General features: G+C 38.1%; 2 protein-coding genes across 3 annotated transcripts; one reads left to right on the top strand and one right to left on the bottom strand.

Annotated features, from left to right (window-relative positions):
• Positions 1-407: 407 nt before the first annotated feature.
• LOC141486326 (P protein-like) lies at positions 408-26,839 on the top strand. The gene is made up of 12 exons (XM_074184061.1): positions 408-560; positions 3,308-3,574; positions 4,048-4,251; positions 4,329-4,444; positions 7,046-7,184; positions 7,305-7,440; positions 10,466-10,701; positions 13,111-13,204; positions 13,265-13,407; positions 15,775-16,033; positions 26,455-26,548; positions 26,688-26,839. The coding sequence occupies exons 1-12, from the start codon at positions 471-473 to the stop codon at positions 26,770-26,772; spliced, it is 1,863 nt and encodes a 620-aa protein (XP_074040162.1). The 5' UTR covers positions 408-470; the 3' UTR covers positions 26,773-26,839.
• Positions 17,606-19,930, bottom strand: LOC141486327 (uncharacterized). 2 transcript variants are annotated; one of them, XR_012467772.1, is made up of 3 exons: positions 19,415-19,930; positions 19,134-19,355; positions 17,606-19,076 (listed from the first exon to the last, which is right to left on the bottom strand). XR_012467772.1 is itself a non-coding variant. In XM_074184062.1 (2 exons), exons 1-2 carry the CDS (start codon positions 19,583-19,585, stop codon positions 19,188-19,190), a joined length of 339 nt encoding a protein of 112 aa, XP_074040163.1. In that variant the 5' UTR covers positions 19,586-19,930; the 3' UTR covers positions 17,606-19,187. The 2 variants fall into 2 exon arrangements, 1 of the variants encoding a protein (XP_074040163.1); XM_074184062.1 differs by having other exon boundaries at positions 17,606-19,355.
• Positions 26,840-27,090: the final 251 nt, after the last annotated feature.

Below are 27,090 nucleotides of genomic sequence, written 5' to 3' on the forward strand. Positions count from 1 at the left end.
CTAGATAAGTGAATTATGATTTTGAATTTATGGATGTTTAGGTGTTCCCAGATGTCCATACTTGTTTTATGAGTTTGATGTTTTTTCTGGTGGGGAAAAGTTATGTTTGTTTGTATGGCGAGGTTTGATTTATATGTTATTGGGTTTGGATCAGTTTTTTTTGTTTTGTCCGATATAGATTTTGTTGCAGTCCGAGCATTGTATGCTGTACATAATGTAAGGATAATCAGGATAATCGAACCTGACAATACACAGTGTGTCAAATTTCTCTCACTGAGAGTTCATAAAAAATATCTGTATGGTTTCCAACGTTTGTGAAGTTTTCATTCGTATTTCAAGTGACTAAAGAATGTTTCAATCGTGTTTTCAACTTTAAGGTCACGTTATATACGAAGAGCCGAGAGAAAATAAAGTCCAAGTTATGTGAGAGGAGCACTACTTCCTTCTTATTACGAGGAAATGTCAAGAGAATGGATGACTGTTTGGGTTCAGCTAATGGTTACCAGAGAAGAACTTCCAGGTACACTCAGATTCGGGAGTTCGAAGTGTTGTCTATTCAGGTAAATATAGCAGAAAATGAAAGGTAGAACTGAATCCTCGACGCTCGTTTTCACCAACCAAGTTGCGTCTCCACAAAATTTTAGTACACTGATTCTTACTTTAAAAATGGTCTCTACTTATATCTGATAGGCTCACTTCCATTTTCACTTTCCCACACAAATAAATGCTTTCGTATATAATTGATATATAATTATGATAAAATTCATTTGGTTGATGACGCAACAAATTGCAACAAAATGGGTCGCCTAATTCACCTATTGCTTCCAAGTCTACGAAATACTGCAGCCTCAAATGATTATTGCGTTTTTTCCCATGTTTTTCATGATATCATTCCAACAATCTTGTTTCCTTTACTAGTGTGTATATGTCTCATGCTGGACGTATGTCATATTTAACTGGAACTAATTTAGGTTGTACATACATTTTTACCCTTTGTAATTGAAATACCCACATTCGCATCAAATATCACAGCTGCCTCTGCTCATTTTGTTCGGATGTCCTCTTACAGAACAGTGTCGAATGAGTAGCTCTATACTCTTTCTGAGCCGATCCCTGCTTTGTCGAAGCAGTTCTCAGATTATTTTCTCCAACGGCTCCTTCATAAATGTTTTCCCATGTGTCTGTTCCTGTGTGTATTGCCCGTATTCTTTATATTTCTTGTGGAGTCACTTACCAATCCGGTTTCATATTGATGATCATAGTACCCCCACAGTTGCTTCAGGGCTACATATGGAACTGAATATCCGTGTTAGCACATTTGTCAGCTTTTTTCATTGCCCAGGATACCTTAGTGTCCTGACATCCAGTCATCTATTCCTTTCCGCTAGTTACACGGTATTTCCAGACCAGCCTCGTATCACTTTCTGATTCGTCAGTGCCCTTATCGCAGCCTGGCTGTTGCATACACTTTAGCCTGGAATACTGATATATACTGACCGAGTAAGTAACTGAAATGAATGAAGATTTCTCACCGCACAGTATATTCCAGCTTCCGTTCTCCTGTTCGGTTTTCGACTCGTCTGTATACCAGGTGTTCCTGCCAAGTCATGTTCTCGCGATAACTTTCATTCTCCACTCTTCGCGGTCTAAGACTTCTAACGTATAGTTTGGTTCGAACATGTAGAACATGTTACAACATGACATTACAGCACCATTTGTCTGATGATGTATGGTAATGCAGCAGGAGAACTCTTACCACCATACGTTAATTATGAAACTAAAATTTTAGGCCAGATTTTCACTTTGAAATATACAACCTCTGATGGGTCACATGTGGCCTTACACTCACCCTCCCTACTCTACAAATACAGATATACACCTCTACAAGGAAAAAATATCTTCTGTGAAGAATTCAAGGCATTTCGTCGAATTACTAGAGGCAATTGAAATCACGGAGCAAGAAAATCAATCATTTCGGCGTGGGAAGCCTTCAGGTATACCAACGTTCCTGTCGAAGAAGCACTTTGAATCATACAGAGAAAGCTATCCGTAAACGAGGACCTGAAAGATAGAACAAACTTACCTATAGAAGTAATCACGGACGTTCTAGGATGATGTATATGGAATTGCTTTCCAACTGAAGGACGAATTTATTACGCGAGATGAGGGACTGCTAATGGGATTGACACTTTTAACCAGTCATAGCCAACGTATATATGGAGTAGTTCGAAACTCTGGCCATTGAAGAAGCCCACAAGAAGCCCCGAGTCTGGTTGAGATAGGTTGACGAAACTTTCATAGTATGGAACCATGGGATAGCAGAACTAGACACCTTCGTGAAGTACATCAACAACGTAAGTCCTTCCATTACTTTCACAATGGAGAAGGAATCCACAACGAATTGCCATTCTTAGACGTATTGATGAAGAGGACTAACACTGAGTGAGAAACATCTGTACACTGAAAAACCTACTCATACGGGACAGTATCTGAATCACAAATCCAACCATCATCAGCCTACCAAAAGAGGAATCATCAATACTTTGGTGAATCTAGTGAATCCTCACAAGGAAAAGAAGCTGTCACAACCAGTGCTAGCCCTTCCTTACGTCAGAGGATTGTCGTAAAGGATGAGAATAATTGGGGTCCAAGTACAACATCTGATTCTGCTTCAGATCCAGAAACACTATCCATAGCAGCCTCACAAAAACCAGGCCACCAAACGCGGACTGCGATTCCAAGAATTGCTTTACCGGATACCATGTGAGTGCGGCAAATCCTATATCGGTTAGACTAAGAAGCCATGGAAAGTCCTTACTGCTGAGCACAAGAGAAACACACAGCGAGGAGAAACCAGCTAGACGTAGTATTTTTCCGACCGTTCAAAGTTCATTGGTGGAAGATAGTGAATAAATAGAAATCAAAGGTTGATTGTGAAATTTACCAACCATTCCGAAACAGAGATCATCTTCACTGCTAAATCAGTAATAGAAAAAAGTGGCTACGAAATCTGAAGACAATCTGAAAGCCGCACTAATGTACAACCAGTGCTCGAAATACTTCTGCTTTCAAACACACTGAGCCAGCTGTAGATCCAGAGGTCATCGGTTAGGTATTTATTGAATTTCTTGGAAATAAACAGAAAGAGTTAGCCAAGCAAAATGAAGACGCAAAAAAATTTCAAGTTGATTCAAAACGATGATGCTAACTTGATTAGCGAAACACGTGTCGAAAGATACCTTAATACTGTTATTTCCATTAGTTTTATTCAATAGTGCTAAGTTTGAACATTTCCAATTTGTTTCAGAACGTGTCTGAGGCGTGGAAAGTTCCTATAGTACCAGAAAAGATGATCGGTCAAGTACCAGAAGTAGATCATTTGAAAATAATCGACCTTAACGAATTCGAAGTAGACGACGCCTCTTACAAAATGTTGAGAATCCAGTTCAAGACAAATCTGAATACGAATTTTCCTGTTTCTATGGGATACAATCTACACCCGATTGATGTCAATGACGGTATCATTTATGGAGCTCTGGTTTTGATTATGTTGTACGTTCTTATAATATTTGAGGTCAGTATTGTACGAGCATTATCCACATAGGTAGAATTGGATCATCTGGCTCAAAATCAATCTAATCAATCTGGTTTTGTTCGATAGATTTCATTATTCAGGAAATTGAAGGTCGACAAAGCTGGTGACTATGATAGTCATTCAAGGCTGCCCCTTGTTGTAGCTCACTGCTAGGAGAAGAAGAAGATAATGTTGGTGCTCATCTGATGCTCATCTTCACATGTCTTAGTTGTTCGTCAGAATTGAGACCAACATTTTCTATAGCACTAGATAGTAAGACTGGGAATGACCCTCACGATTACCAGATTTGTAGATCATTGATAACCATTAATTTAGATTCGTATTTATTTTGGGTGAAGTGTGTCTTCAATACAATTATAGTGCAAGAATTGTATAATTATTATCATTGATACTGCTATTAATTTTGTCAATAATTTGAAATAATTTATTCTACAAAACTTCATATATTCTAGTTGATTCATAGAACCCTTGCCTCCCTGTTAGCTAGTACGCTGACTGTAGCAATCTTAGCATCGTATGATCAAAGACCAACATTGGATGTGATAATATCTTGGATAGATATCGAAACCATGACGTTGTTGTTTTCTATGATGGTTCTAGTATCGATATTCAGTGAAACTGGAATATTCGATTATGCTGCCGTTTTTGCATACAAGGTAAGACTTCTTATTTCTAACCAAGGAAATAAAGTGGGTAGTTGGCTAAATCGAATAATTTGAAACTTATTTTTCAGAAAGCGAAAGGGAGATTGTGGCCACTGATAAATATGTTATGCCTTCTCACAACTATAGTCTCTTTCTTTCTGGATAATGTAACGACTGCTCTTTTGATTACACCTATCACCATCAAGTAGGTATAATAATGGTATAATGTTGATACATTCTAAAAGAGATTTTTACCTCATAATTTCGACAAATGAAACATTCAAATGTTTCTAAATCCATAAATTGGTGGATGTAGCCGTTTGTTTCATCCAGACAGTCATAAATTAGCAGCCTACAATTCAGTGTTGCACATAGCGTTCTCACTGCCTTCTTCTGCTAACAATCTAGCTAGGAAAATTGATATAATTACACAGATAGGTCATAATAATGGTTTCAAAGCAGATACTATCCAGAAGTTAGTCAGAAAACAAAGTCGTAAATTCACTTACAGATTAATATACCCTCAGGTCAAACAACCAGAAATCAAGAAATGGGTAACGCTAACATATTAAGGAAAAAGAACAGAGATAATTGCGGGTTTCTTCAGAAAAAACAATGTGGAAGTGGCATTCAGACCACATGCCAGGTTATCTCATTTCCTTTTCAATGCCAAAGAAAGTTGGACAAGTTGGAGAAATCTGGAGTGTATAAGCTTAAGTGTTCGGAGTGTTACAGTGTTTATGTGGGACAATGTGGCCGAAATTTCCAAAAACGGTATGCTGAACATGAAAGGTCCTTTAGACTAGGAAAAAAAGATTCGACGTTTTCAAACCATTCCTTGGCATGCAACCACAATTTTCCGAATCTAAACGATACGGAAATTTTGCACTATGCAAGAAAGGGTTACAAACTCAATTATTTAGAATCCTTGGAAATTCACAAGCATAAATATTGCGGGTGCAACCTCTTAAATGATCAAATCGATTTAGTTTACTAGCCGGTTTTCAAATTGGCACATCAGCATTGTAAACTGTAAATTCAGGTACTCAATCAAGCCAAGTACCTCAATTAGTACTTACAGGGGTGGTATAGAATGGCTAATATAATGAACCATTGTTAGTTTGAAAATGTCCGTATAAGACAAAACTGCAGTAACGTTAGTTACAAATAAAAGTGGTAAAAAACATAGAAAGTTTCATTTCTCTCTTCTTCATTGTTTCTAAATCCATTGAAAATATTTTGTGGAAAGTAACTTGAGCTTGTCCCCGGTTTGATTTTTCACTATAGCCGAATTTTTATTTGGTTTTTTATGTACAAGGAATACTTCAATTACAATCAGTCATTTCGAAGTATTGATAGCCAGATAGATATTTATTTATTATTTGTTGTGAATGTACATCAGTGGTAGGTCAATATATGACAATTCCATGTAGCACCGATTGAAAAAAAAGTTCATCAGTTCTCATCTCTAAGGACCTTTCTATACAAGTTTTCTTTGTGTTCCCATTGGTATATTTTCCCAGTATATATTCTTTTGGTTTCTTATTGACTTATTTCCCGATCTGGTGACGTTCAAAAGATTTTGGTTCCCATGTAGCTGCTTCAAAGCAGATACGAGTATTCGGCGTTGACGCTGGCTGTTCTGGGTATTCTTGTCTTCAGTATTGGGTTCAGAGCAGATATTTGGCGTTGCTACTGGGTATTTTTATGTTCATTATTGGGTCAATCTATTCTTGTCTATCAGGCCTTTCGTAACCAATATCTTAGACTAGGAAAGTTCATGCACTTGTGATGCACTGTTTGGAATCTTTGGTGTGGTAATGAATATTACTGGAGGTTTTTCCCAACACCGAATCGTTATTTTAACATCTCGACACGTTTTTCTTCAAGAGGAAATTTGATTTTCCTCTTGAAGATGATCACTTGGTGATCGAAACACGTGTCGAAGTGTTAAAATAACGGTTTGGTGTTGGGAAAAACTCCAGTAATATATGGAAATTCAGTTCATCGAAATATGATTCGTATACTTTCATTCTATACGATTAGGTTATCACTTAGAGTTCTCAAATTACTGCATTTTTTTTAAAGACAAAACACAAGCACTACAGGAAAATCTCTGGGGCGCTCTAAGAGCGGTGCCTGTGCGAAAGTAGTGATTCACGTTGGATTTGAGTCGCTGGAAACTAAATTCATTTGGAAATTCATTGGTCCTGTTTTGTGTTGTATGATAGTTATTTAAGAGTAACATAGATTATGCTTTTCCCTGACATTACTCCCAGTACTAGAGAGTGAAAGGGTGTATCATATCCTGTCACAGATAGGTAAGAAGTAAAGTCGAGTTCTCAGAAATATGGAATCCTTTTTTAGAAAACAGTTTTAATCTCTCATAAGGTTCACATTAGACGATCGTTGTAATATTCGTTGTGAGGTTCGCCTTCCAAACATAGCATAAGGTTGTTGAATTTCCATCATAAAACAGGCTATTCACTATTTTGACATCTTCGACTCATACAGGGGCACTTTGAACAGTACAGTATTTGAACAGTATTTCTGCACGAAAAAAGGAGTAAAAATAGCGTTCAACAAATTGGACTGCTCATTTTAGGGTTCCAAAGTGGGCAACTTTTTCTTTGAATTGTTGAACAAATGAAAAGTAACAAAGGCGAATCTGGTTTCTTATATATTTCTTTTATTCTTTCGTTCATTGATTTTTCTTGTCGAATTAGAGGTTCAGCAGCTCTTTAAAGTTAGTCAAAACATTGATCAGTCCGGGGAATAATTTACTGATCAAAAAACATATTTTCAGGTTATGCGAAGTGATGAAAGTGAATCCACGACAAATATTGATGTATACACTGATCTTTGCCAACATAGGAGGAGCAATAACCCCAATAGGAGATCCTCCTAATGTCATCATCGCAAATAACCAAAAAGTTGTACAATCTGTAAGTAGCTGATGGAATAAGTTCGAACATTAGTAAAAGTTTATCATTATTTCCTGAACAAATCCTTATTATTTGCAGCAAATGTGAAAGTTTCAAAAATACTCCATTACTTTCTTTCAGGGGGTCAATTTTGGTATATTTACAATTCATATGGGTGCAGGAGCTTTGCTTGTCCTCGTTGTTGTTTATATTCAAATTCGCATCTTATACAGAGATAAAAAGTACTATGCTTACGATGAACCTACAGAACTGAAAGGTAAGAAATTGTAAATAGTTGTTCTATATCAGTAGATAGTATGTAATTGGTGGAATTATTTCGGAAAATCTTCACTGTAAGTCAAACTGCAGAGTGGTTGAAACAGGAGTGGTTAAATGCGATTTGTAACGTGTAGGTTTCCTGAAATACAGTGATATTTGTACTTGAGGTGCTTGAACTATCTGTATCTGTATCTGTTGAGTAGGGAGGTTGAGTGTAGACCCACAACACTTAGGCCACATGTGACCCATTGTACATCCTCCCGAGGAGTTGTCCCCCTAGGTCATCATCCATCCTGTCCTTTCCAGGATGGTGGACAGGCCACTAGGACACATCTCCTTTATTTTGGCAGGTGTAGGTCGAAACTCGCCGAACACACACTCTCTTTGGCAACCTTGAGATGTCTCACGGTGGCCTCCGCGAAGGTTTTGGAGGGTGTAGCGACATTACTGTCGTTGCGCGGCTTCTTCAACCGTCTTGGGGTTCCCTCCGTGGAGGTGCACAAATAGAGGAGCTTTTCTGCAGGATAGCCGGTTCCTTGCCTTTATTCAAGGCGGAGCTCTTTGCGCCCGCCGCAGGAAGTGCCCTCGATGTTGGAGGTGGAGTAGGGGAGGAGGAGGGTGCACTTATAGTTGCTGCCACTCCTGCTTCCTTCGCTCTCTTTCTTCTTTTGGACTCGGTGCCGCAAATGCGCTTACGCCTTGGCCTTTGTATTACATCACGAAGTGATCTGGTATGTCCTGCCTCATTCCAAGCGGTAAATTGGGATGGACATTTCTGTTCATCCTCAGCCACCGCCTTAAGTTGAGGTGAGCACTTCTGTCCAGCCTCGGGATTGGTTTTTGTTTTTGTTGTTCTTGTTTTTGTGTTTGTTTCATTCATGTGTGTTCCCACGAGTAGCAAGGGAAGAGTTGGCCACCTCTGGTAGAACTCCACATTACCAGAGGTAGGCTGATTACAATGAGGTTTCGCAAAGTTCCCTAAAGGGATCGTTCGTAACCACATATCACCCTGCGGCCATTCAGCTGTCGGCACGATTCATTACACCTTAGCTTGGGTAGGCTGGTCCATGGTGGTATGTTTTGCAAAGGCTTTTGAGGAGTTTTAGTTCCCCTCGCCGTACTTATTTCTGCCACTGACCAGGAGTCCGGCGACCCCGTTCGTAAGGCCAGTCCCCTGGCCGTTCCCCTATCCGCCACCTGGGAACGCGCCCGATAGGTAGGCCAACCCACGGGGTGCTTGAACTATGTCAGGATACGAATAGGATTAAACTAAGTATGCCATTCAAAAATAATGTTAGACTCCGAACTAAAAAATCTACTATTCATTCGGAAGGATAACTTCAGTATCTCTGTGAAATTCAAAATACTATGCTTCAATTTCAGCTAGTTTTTCTGATTATAATGATAATTATGCTATCCAGGCCTGAATGCTTTGTAGTTTGTTGCTATCGATGTTTCGTAATTTCGAATCGTCGTGTTTTAAAATCCAAAAGTTATAAAAAATGGCAGAAAAATCAGTACTTGAAGTGATAAATTTGGAATAACGCAGTCGAGAAACATGGAGAGTCGACAGCTGTGGTGCTTGCTATTTCTAAGGCCTTTGACTGTGTGTGTGGCCTGAGGGTTTGCTGGCCAACCCTCAGCTTGTAGGCTGATTTTTGTGTTCGGCTCTCCAGCTTCCTGCAAAAAACGTTTCCTGCAACTAGCCCTCGATGGATATCTCTCAAATAATTTTACCATCAACGCTGGTGTTCCCTAGGGAGCTATAATGTCCCCAATATATCAACGTCTTATTTGAAAAAACCAAGAATCCAATATATAGTTTTGCTGACGACAGCACACTTGCTTCGTCATTTCATTTGGATTCCAGAACATCGGTTGCGGATGTACATCTTCACCGGCAGCAGGAGGTTGCTTATCTTAATGAGGATCTAGAGGTGATTTAAAATTGGGGTGGTGAAAGTAACCAGGTTCAAATTTAATGCCACGAAAACTCAGGCATCGGTTTCCTCCAGAAATATAAATGTCTATAAAACGGATATAATAATGTCAGGACAGACAATTCCGCTTTCAGCTTCGATACGTTTGTTGGGGGTTAAAATGGACACTAATGTGTCTTGGCACAGAGTTAGAGTCAGATGCTACAAATGCAATACGGATTTATACAGACGGCTCAAAAACCAAAGAAGGCTTGGGATGTGGAGTGTACTCCAGATCACTAAGCCTAAGGATTAAGTGGAGAATGGGAAGAAATACCAGCGTGGTCCAAACAGAACTGGCTGGTATCTCAATCGCCACAAAAGAAATAACCAAGAAAGGAATTTCTGGCAAAAACATAACAATCTGCACTGACAGCAGACAAACCCTATTAGTCTTGAACAGACAACGTATAACCTCAGGGCTAGTACTAGAGTGTCACCAAGATTTAGCCAAAGCCTCGGTAGATAATAACATTATCCTGAGTTGGGTTGAAGGGCATGACAGGAGTAAAGGTAATCGTACTGCCGACTCTTTAGCCAAGGAAGCGGCTGGACTAAGAATTTTATGACCCAGTGGCACCTACAGTCGGATGACTTCGACAATTGCGGAACTAGTCAAAAGTTACACCGATGCTCAATCCTCAAAGAGATGGGATGGAATCAAAGGATGTAATCTTGCCAGGATCACTTTGGGCGACCCTCTTAAGGCGCCTTAAGGATTTTTCCGTAGTGCTTGTGTTTTGTCATGAAAAAAATATTAGTTTTGATGATTCAATAGAAAAGTGGGGAGAGAAAAACTATCTGAATGAAGCTAGTGATTGGTTTTTCAAATCTGGTATTGATTTTTTAACATTTTGGAAAAGATTATGAGATATGGATTTCAATTTTGTAACTTACATTCGAATGGAAAGAGGTTAGAAAAATATGTTATTCAAAACTGTACAAAATCATTATATTGTACTCAAAAAATTCATGTTGATATCGACTTATTGTGCGATACAATTTTGAAGTGTAACTCATCTTCTTCTATCTTTTCTTCTTCAGATCTCAAGGCCGAACTTGCTGTCTGGGAAAGAACAGCGGCTTCTGTAAGCAGGTACAGCAAAGACGAAGATATTGTTAAAGACACCCTATTGAAACAAACACAGCAGCTCCAAATGAGGCTTCGAAGACATACCGAGAGCAATATCAGTAGTCATATAGATAGTCAACTCGATATTATCGGAGAGGCAGTAGATGAAAGTAAGAATTCGACCACGATTGAAGATTTAGAGAAACAGGTATACTCCATGAGGTCATTTTCTGAAACACAATTCAATTGAACTATTTGTTGAACATACTCGTTCACAGTCTCTTTCCCAATCGCCATTATTTTTAACCAGTGAATACTCATTACCGATCTTGATGCTAGACAATATTTTTCTTTTTCTCCTTCACCTGTTATGAGGAAGAGGCAACAATATTCTCCATGGTTTCCAACGAAAATACCCAACCCCGAGAGAAAGAGACAAACATTGAAACGAACTTATCAAGTATCATAAGATCCAATTACAGGCCCCAAGAGAAATTCTTTATACAAAGAACCAAGTCTTGTTAGAGGTAATCAAGGAGTATAGTTAATTGCATACTATAGTAACTTTCATAAGTTTGTTTGAGAGTGGTAACAAATATCATGTTATCAAAAGACACATTCAGCCAAGCTAGCGTAGAGATACGCAACATACGGAAATCGGTAATCAAGAGCGGAAAACGAACTCCCTCCTAACTGTCACCATCATCACCACTGCTTGTACAACCCTACGTCAAAGGATTGTCGAAAAGGATAAGAATAATTGGGTCAGAGTACATCAGAATATGCGTCAGATCCGGAAACACCATCCGCAGCAACCCGTAGCAGGCCACCAAACGCGGACTAAGATTCCAAGAATTGCATTTACCGGATACCCTGTGAGTGCGGAAAATCCTATATCGGTGAAACTAAGAGGCCATTAAAAGTCCGCATTGCCGAGCACAAGAAAAACACACAGCGAGGAGAAACAAGCAAATCGGGAATAGCAGAGCATATTTGGAGTCATCAACATTAAGTCATTAAGTGGTCCAAGTTGAAATCATCCACTGGAAGGATCACTGATTTAAGAAGAAGTTCAAAGACGCTGCATATATTATGTCCAATGACGCATTCAGTCACGCTAACGTAAAAATACGCAACATATGGAAACCGGTCAACTCCCGCCAAACGATCAACTAACGCTAAACCGGTGAAGTGGAGAGAGAAAAGAGGGGTGAACCCTTTTTCCAGTAGACGAAATTGCGGCAAGCAGGATGGCCAACCAAGTTAAACAGGCCATCGATGATCACCGAAACGAAGGGTGGGAGGAGCTCTTGGAATCCCTAGAGACTGAGAAGGACGAGCTTTGGCGAGTCGCCCGCAGACTCAGAGGGAAGAAGACTGCTCCCTCACCCATTCACGGAGAGCGGGGAGTGTGCTACTCCACCGCCGACAAAGCGTTGGCCTTTGCCGACACGATGAAACGTCAGTTTCAACTTAACGTTGACGACAATGACGACATCGACCGCGATATGCTGTTAGAAGTTCGGGTACACCGCATCCTCAGGGAGGATGACGACGATAACATCCGTCCGGTTTCTGTGGAAAGCGGGGAGTGTGCTACTCCCCCGCCGACAAAGCGTTGGCCTTTGCCGACACGATGAGACGTCAGTTTTATTTTAACGTTGACGACAATGACGACATCGACCGCGATATGCTGTTGGAAGATCGGGTACACCGTATCCTCAGGGAGGATGATGACGATAACATCCGTCCGGCTTCTGTGGAAGAGCTGAAGGGTTACATCAGGGCCGCAAAGGCCAAGAAAGCCCGGGGGTCGATTCAATAACTAATACATTTTTGAAAAGACTCCCGGACAACTGTGTCGAAATACATATCATAAACAGTGCCCCAGAAGGTGGAAGCATGCGATCGTCGTCATGATCCCAAAACAGGGTCAAAACCAGCTGTTCCCGCAGAACTATCGCCCGATTAGTCTGTTCTCATCGGCAGCTAAGCTGGCTGAAAGAGTCGTTCTGTAAAGACTCAACGAAGAAGTAAAGGACCGAAATGTTCTGCCTGACGAACAGGTCGGCTTCAGGAGAGAACACTCCACTGAGTTACAGGCTCTGAGACTGGTCGAAAAAACCATCGCGGAACTGAATCAGAATCGAAAAGTCCATGTCGTTTTATTAGACATCTCGAAGGCTTGTGATCATGTATGTTACGAAGGCCTTCTGCATAAACTAATCGCGTTTGACCTGCCTCGGGGCCTGATCCGATGGATTGGGTCCTTCCTGAAAGACAGAACATTCTCTCCCACGCTGGACTCCCTTTACACCAGCGACCTTCCGAGAACTTGAAATTCAGTTGATTTCAACTGATTTTTTCGTTCAGTATTCCAAGATTTGTTGAAACTACATAAATTTACTCGTGTATAAAAAAAAATTTAATATGAACATTCTGAAAAGAAACTTGGGTGTTTATTAAAAAAAATTGAACTTGAATCATAATTAACTTATTTATGTGATGAGAAACTCAAATGTAGAATAAATATCTCAAATTCATATCAAAACGTACAGATATTTATTTTGATTTTCACTAAGAGGCGTTTTCTAAACCAATATTGTTTTTCTTTCAGTATCCCATCCGTAACAAGAGTTTATTGGTAAAGTCTGGAGTGACTTTATTCATAGTTATCTGCGTGTTTTTCCTGAATAGCATTCCGGCACTGAGTGAGTGGCCATAAAATGAATATTTCACTTTCCAATCACATCAGTAAAATTCGTTTGTAGGTAAACTGGGTTTAGGATGGACCGCGTTTTTGGGCGCATTACTACTTCTTCTTCTTTACGATAGTCATGACCTAGAAGCCGTACTTGCCAGAGTTGAGTGGTCAACTCTGATTTTTTTTGCATCACTGTTTATCATGATGGAGGTGAGTGAAATTAATGCCAGAAATGTCACTAATAGATGAAACGAATGAAATTTGTACACTCGAAATATGATTTATCTAGGTTGTTTAAAAAGGTTTGTATATTTTAATGTCATGTGGTTTTGAAGCACAATAAATATTTATTCTACTGTGTCGTGTTAGTGTTCTATCTGTATCTGTAGAGCAGGGAAGGTGAATATAGGCCCACAGCACTGAGGCCACGTGTGACCCATTGTATATCCTCCCGAAGAGTTGTCCTTCTAGGTCAACGTACATCCTGTCCTTTCCAGGAAGGTGGACAGGTCACTAGGGGACATCTCCTTTATAACGGCAGGTGCACGCCAAGACAAAACAGGACATTTTCATCTTCCTGTTCACACATTGCATAGAGGTGTGTACACTAGCCCCATATTATGAAGGTGTTTTCTTAGTTGACAGTGGTCAGTCAGAAATATTACTGTTAAGCGACGGTTTTTCTTGGTCATCGTCAGATATTTCTTTGGCGCCACATTTCCAGGGTCGCCCAGGGTCACTCTGGCAAGACTGCATCCTTTGATTACATCCCATCTCTTTAAGGATTGAGCATGGGTGTGACTTTTGGCTAGTTCCGCAAATGTCGAAGTCATCAGGCCGTTCCATATTATGAAGGTGTCGTCTATGTATCTCAACCAGACTCGGGGCTTCTTGTGAGCTTCTTCAATGGCCAGAGTTTCAAAAAAACCCAATTTATATATTGGCTATAACAGGTGAAAGTGGCGTTCCCATTGGCAGTCCCTCATCTTGCGTAAAGAATTCGTCCTTCAGTTGAAAGTAGCAGTTTCGTACACAGCATCCTAGTAATTCCATGATTACTTGTATCGTTAGGTTTGTTCTGTCTTTCAGGTCCCCATCTTCGGATATCTTCTTCTGTATGATTTGAAGAGGCTTTGTAGAGGCTTTCCAGGTCGAAACTTATCAGTTGATTCTGCTCTTTGACTTTGATTTCCCCTAGTAGTTCAACAAAATAATTTAATTATTGGTAGTGAAAATCTGGACAATTTCTGAGTGGCTGAATCTCTGGAGTTAATGATCGGTCTGAGCGGAACATCCTTTTTGTGGATTTTGGGTAGTACATACAGGTGAGGGGGCTTACTGTGGTGCGTTGTTAGCAATGATCCCTCTTTTTCCGTAAAATAGACTTCATGTTTTTTTCAAAGTCTGGCACAACTTCCTTTCAATTGATGCAGTAGAGTCTCTTACGATCTTCGTGTATTTTCCTTTGTGAAGCACCTCTTCAATCTTCTGTTCGTAGAGATCAATATTCATCACAACAGTAGCGTTTCCCTTATCTGCAGGGAAGATCTTGATGGTGTTGTCTCTCCGTAGTCCGTTCAGAGCTCTTCGTTCTTCATTGCTGATGTTAAAAGTTGAAACTAGTTCTCGATCTAGCTGTTCTCTGATTTTCCATCTGAATCCTTCTGCCTCGATCTGATCAATAAGGGCACTGGTGAATTTTACTGCAGTTGTTATTTCCAAAGTGGGCACAGATGTTGGTGCAATGGCGAAGTTTAGACCTTTCCTCAACAAAGATTTCTCTATGTCCGTGAGCAGGCGGGAACTCATGTTGATGACGTTGGCGGCTTCATAGTTGGTCTGTTCTTGTTCTGCATTTGGGCATTGTTTCCTTACTAACTTTCCCCACTTCCTGTTGTGGGTATTCTCCATGTCTTGTCGGACCTTCAAGCACGTGCTTTCAATCTTGGCAAAGATTGGTCCATGATCCTCTTCCAAGGTCTCTCTTCTTATTTCTTCAAAACGTTCATAACGTTCAAAACGACATAACTTGGTTTGAAATCTTTTCATTTTCATCTTTCATTTTTTGTTAATGATAATTTTTAATTTTTTTCATTGGTTGAGACTGACCCATCACAAACTGAATAGATGAATAAATGAATGAGTGAGTGAATGAATGAATAATAGGCTTTCTTATAGTGGATTTGGAGGTTTAGTTCTGAAATAGTTTTGATCCTATCGAACTGGTAGCAATCAAATTGATTTGGAGGAAGGAAAAGAAGGACTGGAAACTGCTCGATACTTCAGAACTGCAATAATCTTCCCAATGTGTGTTTTGTTGACTGATTTGGCGTTATCAAGGGATGAACAATAATCTAATTGATTCAAAAATGTAATATCAAACAATTAAGTTGATGTATTTGTCTATGTTTCATTGTTTACGTTTCTATAATTATAAGTCCATACTCTTAATGAATGGCAAAGCTCAACTTTGAACTTTGACTGGATATTGTTTATGTTGTTGTTTTCTTGCAACGTCTATGATAACGATAGTGATTGAAACTTTCGATATGTCGATTCATTAACCTTTTTTTTCAGGCTCTCACTCGCCTAGGGTTGATAGGCTGGATTGGGAAACAAACTGAATCCTTAATCACATCAGTGAGTCCCGACTCCAGATTAGCAGCAGCTATAATATTGATTTTGTGGATCTCCGCTTCAACATCCTCTTTTGTGGATAATCTACCACTCACGACCATGATGGTCAAAATAGCCATCAACCTATCAGAAAACAAGGAGTTGGGTTTGCCACTTCAGCCTTTGGTATGGGCTCTATCTTTCGGTGCTTGTTTTGGAGGTATAGATATGTTTCACGTTTATCAAAAGGTTTTTTTGCGTAGGATAACAGGAACTCGATAGATTTTACACATTTTAATAATAATAATAATATCATTTATTATTATGCATAAAAAATACATTTATATATAAAAGGAAAAGGGTTAGCCAAAGACTATCTCCCACCTCCCAAAAATTATACAGTGAGTGTAAGAAAATAATTATAAAAATACTTATTTACTATCATAACAATGATATAGAAGAGAAAAATAATAGAGCATACAGTTGCTGATAACTCTTGATATTCTTAACATTATTTTGGTTAATTTAACGATTTCATTGAAGTACCATACATTGAATTTTAATTTTTTTAAATTGGCACTGAACGGTAAGCACCTGTGATTTTATTTATTTCTTAAATTGATGGATATTATGATTTGAGAGAGGTGAAATTTCATTCAGATAAGAAGGGACTATATAAGAAAAATATCCTTGAAATTTGGAAGTACGGTGCCTAGATGTGTTGAATGAGTTAATTCTCAAATTGACCATATGTATGTCAGGATGCCTGCTTGAAAAACTATATCAATAACTAGGTGTTTTAGATTGAAGCAACTTGAACAGAAAAATGTTTATCAATTTTTGGACTCTGTACCGCATATTCAGCTCCTTCATTTTTAACAAAAATGGTGTGAAATGTTCACCATATGGTATACAGCATATGAATCGCATGCGAGTATTTTGTATACGTTGTAACTTCTGCTTGTTATATTGTGGCAAAAATTGTAATACAAAGAACAACAATACTCGATATGGTGGTAAATAAGAGTTTTAACTAACCTGAGTTTCATTTCTTCTGATAACTGATACATGCATTTATATAGCGATTTGAGTTTGAAGAATGATTCTTTGAAAATGTTTGTCACATGTTCATGGAAAGACAAAGAGCTATCTATGGTTGCCCCAAGATTGTTAGCACTGTCTACACAGTCATTGTCTGCGTTATCGAGAGTGAGCCTAAAGTTACACTGAGTTTCTACTATTTGTCTTTGAGACCCTATGCATGAGGCCAAAGTTTTATTTGGATTGATTTTCAGTCCATGATTCTCCGAGTATAGGAATGTTTTGTGCGAATTTGTGTTTATATTGGCCACGCAACTTTCTGTATCGGTGTTATGAGAAGACAAATACAACTGTATTTCATCTGCGTATAGATGTACTTGAGAATGTTATAAGAAAGTGGGGTAATCAAAAATAAATACTGAAAACATCAAGCGTCCTAAAATACTTCCCTGCGGTACACCTGAGATTGTTTCTTTTAGGGATGACCATGAGTAATCATCCGGTTCGACCCTTAGGAATTGATTGTTCTTCTTTGATAACCTTTCAACTGGCAACATGATCACGAGACATTATTTATGGGTGACTTTTGGTCAATGTGTCAACAGTTATATAATTTATTTCTGACCGGGATATTATAAGCTTATATCGTCATAGTTACGCTATCAATAAAGAGGGTCATAACTCCCTTGGGACATTATAGATTTTATAATTCCCTCTACCTTTCACAAATAAAAATGAATAGAAATGAAAACTGAACCATATTTTATTTATTCACGTCATTACAAATAATAAATGAACAATTTTGAAATGTTCCCTGAAAATTACTTCCGCCACTGGAAACAATTTCTTCTTTTGTATGGCTGGAGCTTCTGTTCACTACAGTCGAGGTACCTGCCTCTTCTTACCAGTTCTTGAAAATATGCCAGAGATACAGTTTCAGTGACATCTTTTGGCATAACATTTTTCCGTGTCAGGCAGTCCAGATATATCTTGTATTCTTTTTGGTATACGGCTTCACTTTTCGATGGAATTAATGATTCTCTTGCTTGTCCAGCTTTTTTCAAAATATCCTCCATTATATTTGGGGTAGAAAACACGTTTTCACCGCAAACACAGCTTGATAACAAAGTTCTGTTTATAAACAAGTAACATAGCAACAACCTAGCAACAAGAAAACTCTACTATAATCAACGGTACCTGATTCAAATATACCGGGAAGGTAATGAATTGGTACATTTTTCCGTTTCAAAAATGAACAAAATTTTATTGAAATCGGTCAGAAATAAAATTATCTATGTACCACGGGAATTAATGAGCCTTAATAACCTCAGGCAATTGCTGTCCCTCGGGCCAGAGGCCCTCGGGACGCAAACTTTGCCATCGGTAATTAAGGCCCTCCTAATTCCCTTGATACATAAATAACTATTATTTCTGACCGGGATATTATAAGCTTATATCGTCATAGTTACGCTATCAATAAAGAGGGTCATAACTCCCTTGGGACATTATAGATTTTATAATTCCCTCTACCTTTCACAAGTAAAAATAAATAGAAATGAAAACTGAACCATATTTTATTTATTCACGTCATTACAAATAATAAATGTACAATTTTGAAATGTTCCCTGAAAATTACTTCCGCCACTGGAAACAATTTCTTCTTTTGTATGGCTGGAGCTTCTGTTCACTACAGTCGAGGTACCTGCCTCTTCTGATGACAAAGTAGACAACATACGCGCCGTTTTATTTCTCAATTCGATGCTATCCTCCAAATACCCCTCCGCCACCGTGGAACTTTTCCAACCTCCGTGTCTTTTTAAGTTAGTCATAGTTGCTCCTGCATTGGCTAGAGCAGTAGCAGAAGTGCGACGAAGGCAATGTCCCGTATAGGAAGATGAGTTTGGCAATCCTAAATACATTGCGATTTTGCTGGGGATTTTCCCAAACATGTTTTTTCCAATTGGCTGAGATGTACATTTATTTTGTCGGAAGCTCAAAAAAAATCGTTCAATACCTTTAGGGCGCAAAGACATATAAAGTCTTAATAAATACAAAGCGGAGAACTCTTTTTCATCCACAACTGTAAATTTCTTCGATACACCAGTTTTACATTCCGGTACGTTCACTACCATAACGGAATCCCGGTCCTCTATATCCGATATCTTCATATTCAAAAGTTCCTGACTTCTGCATCCTCCAAAATAACCCATAATCAAAACAACCTATAACAAAAAAAAAGAAATAAATACACACAAGAGGGAAAATAAGAAAAAAATTACCTTATGCAATAAATGAATATCATTAGGAGCGTCCTTTAGGAATCTGATAACATCTTAAGGAGATAAAACAGCAGACTTTTTCGGCTTATAACTCTTACTCTTCCGTTTCAAAAAAGCCTGTAGTTCATTGAACTTGGTGATATCTCGTTTCTCATGTATAGTCACCATCGATTTTAGCATTGACCATTTAGTCCATAAAGAATTCGGACTATACGTTTCTGACTGAAACGAATAAACACAATTACTACCAAATCTACCGAAAAACATAGAAAATTCCTTACCAGTTCTTGAAAATATGCCAGAAATACAGTTTCAGTGACATCTTTTGGCATAACATTTTTCCGTGTCAGCCAGTCCAGATATATCTTGTATTCTTTTTGGTATACGGCTTCACTTTTCGATGGAATTAATGATTCTCTTGCTTGTTCAGCTTTTTTCAAAATATCCTCCATTATATTTGGGGTAGAAAACACGTTTTCACCGCAAACACAGCTTGATAACAAAGTTCTGTTTATAAACAAGTAACATAGCAACAACCTAGCAACAAGAAAACTCTACTATAATCAACGGTACCTGATTCAAATATACCGGGAAGGTAATGAATTGGTACATTTTTCCGTTTCAAAAATGAACAAAATTTTATTGAAATCGGTCAGAAATAAAATTATCTATGTACCACGGGAATTAATGAGCCTTAATAACCTCAGGCAATTGCTGTCCCTCGGGCCAGAGGCCCTCGGGACGCAAACTTTGCCATCGGTAATTAAGGCCCTCCTAATTCCCTTGATACATAAATAACTAATAGACGAAATACTTTTTGTAAAATCTATAACCTATAAAATCACTTACTTAACACTCATTCATCTTTATTTTTCCATATTGGTAAGTCCTAGGAAGCTAATTTTTGGTATTTAGGATTTTCAAATATTCCAATTGGGAGCCCCTACTGGGGATAAAAGGGGCGCGTTTATAGCCGTACTGCTATATTTTCGGAGACTGTAGGTTCGTTTCATGTTGTAGATTTGCAATGGGAAAGGATTTTCAAATATTTCGACTCGGGCGCTTCCACTGGGGATAAATGGGGAGCGTTTACATATGAAAATTACCCTTTCATCACTGTTTTGTATGTATGTTCGTTTCAAGTTGTAGATGTGCAATAAGAAATGGTATTTTGAATATTCCAACTGGGTAGCCACAACTGGGGATGAAAAGCTCAGGTTCACATAAGGAAATAACCTTTTTATCATTGTTTCTCTGTGCTAGATTTTTGGAAGCTGGAATTTTGTATGTATATTCGTTTCATGTTGTAGATGTGCCATAAGGAATGATTTTTCAATATTTCAACTGGGGATCCCCACTGCGGATCCCCCCTTTTCATCACTATTTCTCCGTACCGCTGTATTTTTGAAGGTTGAAATTTTATATGTGGATTCTTTCCATGTTGTAAATGTGCAGTTAGAAAGGATTTTTGGATATTCCAACTGGGGCACCAGCCGCGGGAAAAATCATCCTCTTTGTCTGTCAACGACGAGTATTCAGTTTTTTCTATAAACAACTTTTGATTATTTTGAATTTTACATTAACTTTCAATTTGCCTGATAAAAATGTTGTTTCCTGCGCAGTTGAGTGTTTACAGTTTACTGCTACATTTGATTATTAGGTATTGAAATTATGCATTGACGTACCCAATAACAGATTTACGTTTGTTTGAAGGTGGTTGACAATGTTTCGTGGTGTATTTCATCAGTTCGGACTTCTATTGTCTAATATAATATGAATTGATTTGAAATTCCTGAAAAAATATTAAAAAGATTAACCGAAAATAACAAATTCTTTGAACAAAAAAAACTGAAATCACAAAGAAATAACATAAAACCAAACAACCACCAAAAAAATAAAAACTGAAATATTAATAAAAGCTGAAAATTAAAAATTATTACTAAGAAAAATGAAAATTAAAGGATTCCAAACCAAGTTATGTCACGACGTTTCGATTGTTAGTATCTACAATCGTCTTCGGGTGATAACTGGACACATTTCTCCGAGATACGACTATTTATAGGACATTCGAGTGCTTTCACCTATCACCTCATCTCTCTCTCTCCGATTCATTGGTTTGAGCGGGAGATGACCGTTTGGCGGGAGTTGGTCGTTTTTCGTTTGATCAGAGGTTTCTATATGTTACGCATCGGAACAAATACGAAGGATTGGGTCCAAGTATAACACCAGGACCCGTTTCAGATTTGGGAACACTATCCGTGTCAGCTTCACGAAAACCAGGCCACCACACGCGGACTGTGAGTAAAAGAATTGCATTTACCTAGCGTAGAGATACGTAACATATGGAAAACTCTAATCAAACGAAATGAGTCCACAGTTGCGATTGAGACGTTGATGAGTGAACATCGAAAGTGACAATAGTGACATTTTTCAGTTTTATAATCCGCTATCCCCTAAAAATGTTTTAGGTCGATAAGCGTTAATAATGGAGGAATTATTGAATAACATTCATTACTTCCGAAGAAACAACTCAAGAGACGCAGTACTTGCACTAGTAGCTGCAATATTAGATAGATATGACGTTTCCAGCTTAGAGCTGGCGAAGTCATATAAATATTTTGTGAAAGTCATGGAAGGTAACAAGCAGAATCGCAAGCCAAAATATTACCAGCTTTTCGAAGCTTTGCCAAGCTACGAAAACGATATAGATGATCCGGATTTCGACAGCATACCTTCAGAGGAAGAAGAAATCATAGAAGAAAGTATACCCCAAAAACGAGCGGCCACGCCTGAGCCCTCTGTGGAAAAAACAATAAGCCCGGTACAACAGCCAAAAAAGAAAAAGAGTAAAAATTCCTTACCTGAACGGAATAGTGAAAGCAAAGCCGCTGACGTCACACCCGGTACGTCACAAAACACGGGCGAGCCGGAAGGGCCTAAACAAAAGGATAAGCAGGTAGCCCAGAAGGTTAATCCCCAAACAAAAGATGACAATAAACCCGAAAGGATGGAATTAGACGGGGAAAATAAGGTCGAGGATGCCACGGGAACTCGACAAGAACAATTAAAACAAAAGACCATAAAACCTCCGCCAATAACAATACGGGCGAAGGAAAAATGGAAAGAATTTAATTCGATCGCCTCCGTGCAGAACATTTCCATCTCGCGGGCGATAAATACAAACGATGGGATCAAAGTTCATCTAAACACCATAGATGAATTCAGAAAACTAACGAAAATCTTAGACCACGAAAAAATCCCGTATCATACTTACTCGGTACGAGCCGATAAGCATCTAAGAGTCGTTTTCCGGGGAGTTCCAGAATCCTTGGAAACTGAGGACATTAAGACCGAACTACAAGAAAAAGGTTTTGAAGTTATTTCCATTGCTCGGATGAGCAAGTCAAATAGAAAGCCGATTTCATTTGTGTTAAGCGGCGTTCCCACGAGGCGTTAATCACGACAGTGAACCACGCTTTCGTGAAATACACTTCTGTGTGAACGCATAGTCGTTAAACTTGCTTTCGTGAGGAACGGCGCACGACTCAAGCGTGGATAGATCAAACCTGTTTGATTTTCAGTCGTGATATACCGTTCGTGAAGCCAAGATGTCGTCACAGCAACGTGGCATTATTAAGTTTAACGACAGTGAAACTACGCGTTTTTTGGAGTTATATTCGATGGAAAAGGTGTTATATGATCCAAGTTTGGAGGAATACCGTGATAGAGATTTACGAGCCGCCGCAGCTAAGAGAATAAGTCATGAATTAAATATTCCTGGCTTTGGACCAAAAGAAGTTGTAGCAAAATTCAAAAATTTAAGAAGCTCTTTCTGTCAAGAGTTAAAAAAAATATCAGACAGTGCAAGGTCTGGAAAAGGTACAGATGACATATACAAGCCAAAAGTATTTTGGTTTGATGGTGACTAGTCGAAACGCGAGGCGTGAACGGCACGAACCCCCCAACCGTGTGAACGTTTTATAAATTCACACTTTCGTGAGTGTCACGAACGAAAGTTGACTAGCGTGGTTAACTGTCGTGATTAACGCCTCGTGGGAACGCCGCTTTAGTCTTGGTTCGTAGAAGCCAAGCTAACATTTTTCGAGTGAAAGAACTACAAAATGTCCGCGTAAGTGCAGAAACGCAACGTCCAAGAAATAGAGTAGGACAGTGTTTTAGGTGTCAGAAGTTCAGACACACAGCGGAAATGTCAAGCAGTTCCGGCTTGCGTAAAGTGTGCCGGACGACACTTAACAAATGAGTGTAAAAAACAAAAAAACTCGCAAAGGCGAACATCCAGCCAGTTTCTCCGGGTGCCCAGAACGCCCAGAAAACAAAAAAAACGGCCACAGATGTGCCAAACGACAGACGGCAGCCCACAAACCCGAGGACAGCCAGGCAAAACGTAGTCAGAGACGGAATCTCATACGCGAGAGCCGTATCCGCAACGGAGAATTCCCACAGCTCTCCCGAAGGTCTCCCAACTAGGGCAGCTGCAGGAAATTCTAACGAAATTCCCAGTCCTGCAAGCCATGCTTGCCGGAAAAAACTGAAAAAGAGAAACTGAAAGAACCTATGTCTGCACGACAGAAAAAAAAAGAAAAGTAGAAGAACGGAGACTTCTACAAACATGGCCACAAGCTGTAAGAAATCGACAGAGACCCGTCTCTGTCGCCGAAACCCAGCTAGACTAAAGAGACAGGGATTTAGTCATGACATAACTTGGTTTGAAACCTTTTAATTTTAATTTTTCATTTTCATTAATAATAATTTTTAATTTTCAGCTTTTATTAATATTTCAATTTTAATTTTTTTTTGTTGTTATTTCTTTGTGATTTCTTTTTTTTTGTTTAAATAAAATTGTTATTTTCGGTTAATCTTTTTTGATTTTTTCAGTGTTATCAATTTAATTTATATTATATTAGACAATGGAAGTCGGAACTGATGAAATACAACAGCTTTACGTTTATTTTTGAAATATTCTCATTTTTTTTGTTATGCATTGATATAAATAGCAAGGGCGTAGGTATATAAAAACTTGTTTCGGTGGGGGTACAAAACATTTTTCTGGACTATGAAATGAACTATATTTGTATACTTAGATGAATTATTTTGATATTTGACGGAATTGGGCGTTAGTTGAAGAAAATCCATAACGTTTTCAAGAGACATTTTAGTGTGGAGTTTTCATTGGACAGTTTATCAAACCATAACACGTGGTAAGCTATACATTAGTTTCCTCAGAAGTGTTCAAACTGACTAAATTCCACCTAATTAGTAATTTATATAACAATTTGAATTATTTTACGTACATTATGACTAATAATTATTCCCAAGCTCAGGTATACACTAATCAAAGATAGAAAATTTCACCAACTCATCAAATGAACATGTAATAAAGTAATTACCATTATCCACATCATAAAACAGATTCAACATAGAGAAAAACCAACCATTCTAAAAGATTGATAACCTTTCAATTCCGAATGTAAAAACGTCATAGTTGTCGCTTCAGTCAACTAATCATTCTCTGCCAACAGATGATTTGAAAATGTGAAATTGGTCTTCACATTCAGGAAACTACTCCTATGTTCTTTTGTTCTTTGGAAAAAGATTCCCGCCGTTTGGCCAATATGAAGTTATGGGCTAGAACTCCTCTATACTCTTGATCTATCCGACTCTAAAGTTTTATTTTCAAAAATTGATGGATGTAGCCGTTACTACGTGGTAGGAGGTCATCATGAAAAATGAGAATTCAAACTTCCTTTGTTTTTATACCACTCGTTAACCTTGTTAATTTGTTAACTTGTTTAACTGTTTGTAGCAACGGTTCAACTATTTTTATATAGTTGAATACATTCGTAATCGACAGAGAAAAATGAACTGCGTAATGAATTTCATTTATCAAAATTGACAACTGCTTCATTAAACAAACATCAACATCTGAACACGTCTACAGGGCATACTCAAAAATCAAATGGAACAGTTCAAACAGAGCTAACTATACCAAAATATTTTAAAAGTTACAAATTAATTTATTTCTGATTGTTCGATCTGGGGTTATATTAGTTTGTATGTAAATATACCCCCAGGTCAAACAATCCGAAATCAAGAAATTTGTAACTTTAACATATTTTAGTTAAAGAATAGAGACAATTGGAGGATTTTTAGAAAAAATAATGTGGAAGTGGCATTCAGGTCACATGTCAGGTTATCTTATTTCTTTTTTAATGTCAAAGATAACGTGGACAAGATGGAAAAATCTGGACTTGAGCTTGAGTGCCCGGAGTGTAATTGTGTTTATGTGGGACAATGTGGTCAAAATTTCTCAAAACGGTATGTTAAACATGAAAGGTCTTTCAGATTAGATAAAAATGATTCGACGTTTGAAAACCATTCTTTGGAATGCAACCCAAATGTGAACGATACGGAAATTTTACACTATGTAGTCAAGGATTGGAAACTCAATTTTTTGGAAATTCATAAAAATAAGCGTTGCCGATGTTACCTACTCGCTGGTTTTTAGATTGACGTACCCACATTGTCACAGACAAACACAATTCAGGTAATGAAGTCATAAGGGACCGTCTGTTATCACCTACAGTGGTGTATAGATATACAGGGTGTCAATTTGGAAACTTCCCACCTTTAATATCTTCCTTTCAGTGAACAATATGAGAAATCGAAAAAAACAGGTCGATTTTCTTGTCAACACTTTCAAAGTCTATTTTTAGCCCTCTTGGTTCAACTCCCTAGGAGGGGTAGATGTTACCCTTAGAATTTTAAATGGGAAGGGAGAGCAACTGGCCTATCATTTTGATTGACGTTCAGTTCTGCTTCCAATGGTACCCTGACTTATTATTTTTGGATGAGCATTTTCCAAAAAATAGTCGATAAAATAATCTACTTTGCAACTGTTATTGACAGCAATGTGTTTGAAAATTATCTTCTGACAGTGCAATATTCGATAGTCTGTGAAACGTACTATTGAATGCTGATAGCAAGGAATTATGTATGATAACGTTCGTATAAGGAAGTTAATAAAAATGATAATAATAAATGATTTTATTGAAATGTACTCAGTACAAGAGATACTAACCTAACCTAACAAATGACACAGAATCAAGGCAGATATTGTGCTTCCATCCAAGCAAAACATATGTTGCTGTTTGGTAAACTGTCCAGTGAAAAAATCACAACGAAATGTAACTTGAATGTTTGCTTTGTTGATGATGACAAAAGAAAAGAGATTCAAATTGTCCATTGTCCATATCAACTGAAAAAAAAGAGTTTCAATTGCAATTTGCTATGGTTGTTTCAGGAAATGGAACACTAATTGCATCCTCTTCAAACATTGTATGTGCCGGACTTGCGGAACAACACGGGCATAGGTTTAGCTTTATGCAGTTTTTGAAGTGAGTATGAAACAAAAACTAAATGAATCACTTTTCGAAAACAATGAGAATACATTTTTTTTTCATTATGTTGAGACACTGATTAGCTTGTCGCCTTCAACGTCTCATACATTTGCTTTTTAACTTAACTTGATTTCAGGGTTGGGTTTCCAGTGATGTTAACCAGTACCATAGTAATAACTATATACTTAATACTGTGTCATGTAGTTTTCAGTTGGCACTAAGTTGTATTTTAATCTTATAATGTATCTACTTTCGTTTTTTATTTGAAAAATAAAATATCCTACAAGACGAGACTACATAAATTATTCCTTTGACATGAACAACTATACTATTTTTGGAAAAGGAAGGTTTTGGTTTTTCACTTTTCCACCTCCATACACAAAAATGTGGGTATCTTCCAAAAAAGCAATTAATTTCGAAATAAACTCTTCAAAAGATGTGAATAGCATACCTACAAAGAAGTAACTTTGAGACACAAACTGGAAAAAAGGCCCTTTCAAAACAACTACTTTTATAAATTGAAAGGGTTATATTTTTAG

This window comes from Leptinotarsa decemlineata, unplaced genomic scaffold (genome assembly GCF_025532065.1).
Source record: "Leptinotarsa decemlineata unplaced genomic scaffold, Ldec_3_MD MMD2_tig00026354_RagTag_RagTag, whole genome shotgun sequence".
NCBI classification, from domain to species: Eukaryota; Metazoa; Arthropoda; class Insecta; order Coleoptera; family Chrysomelidae; genus Leptinotarsa; species Leptinotarsa decemlineata.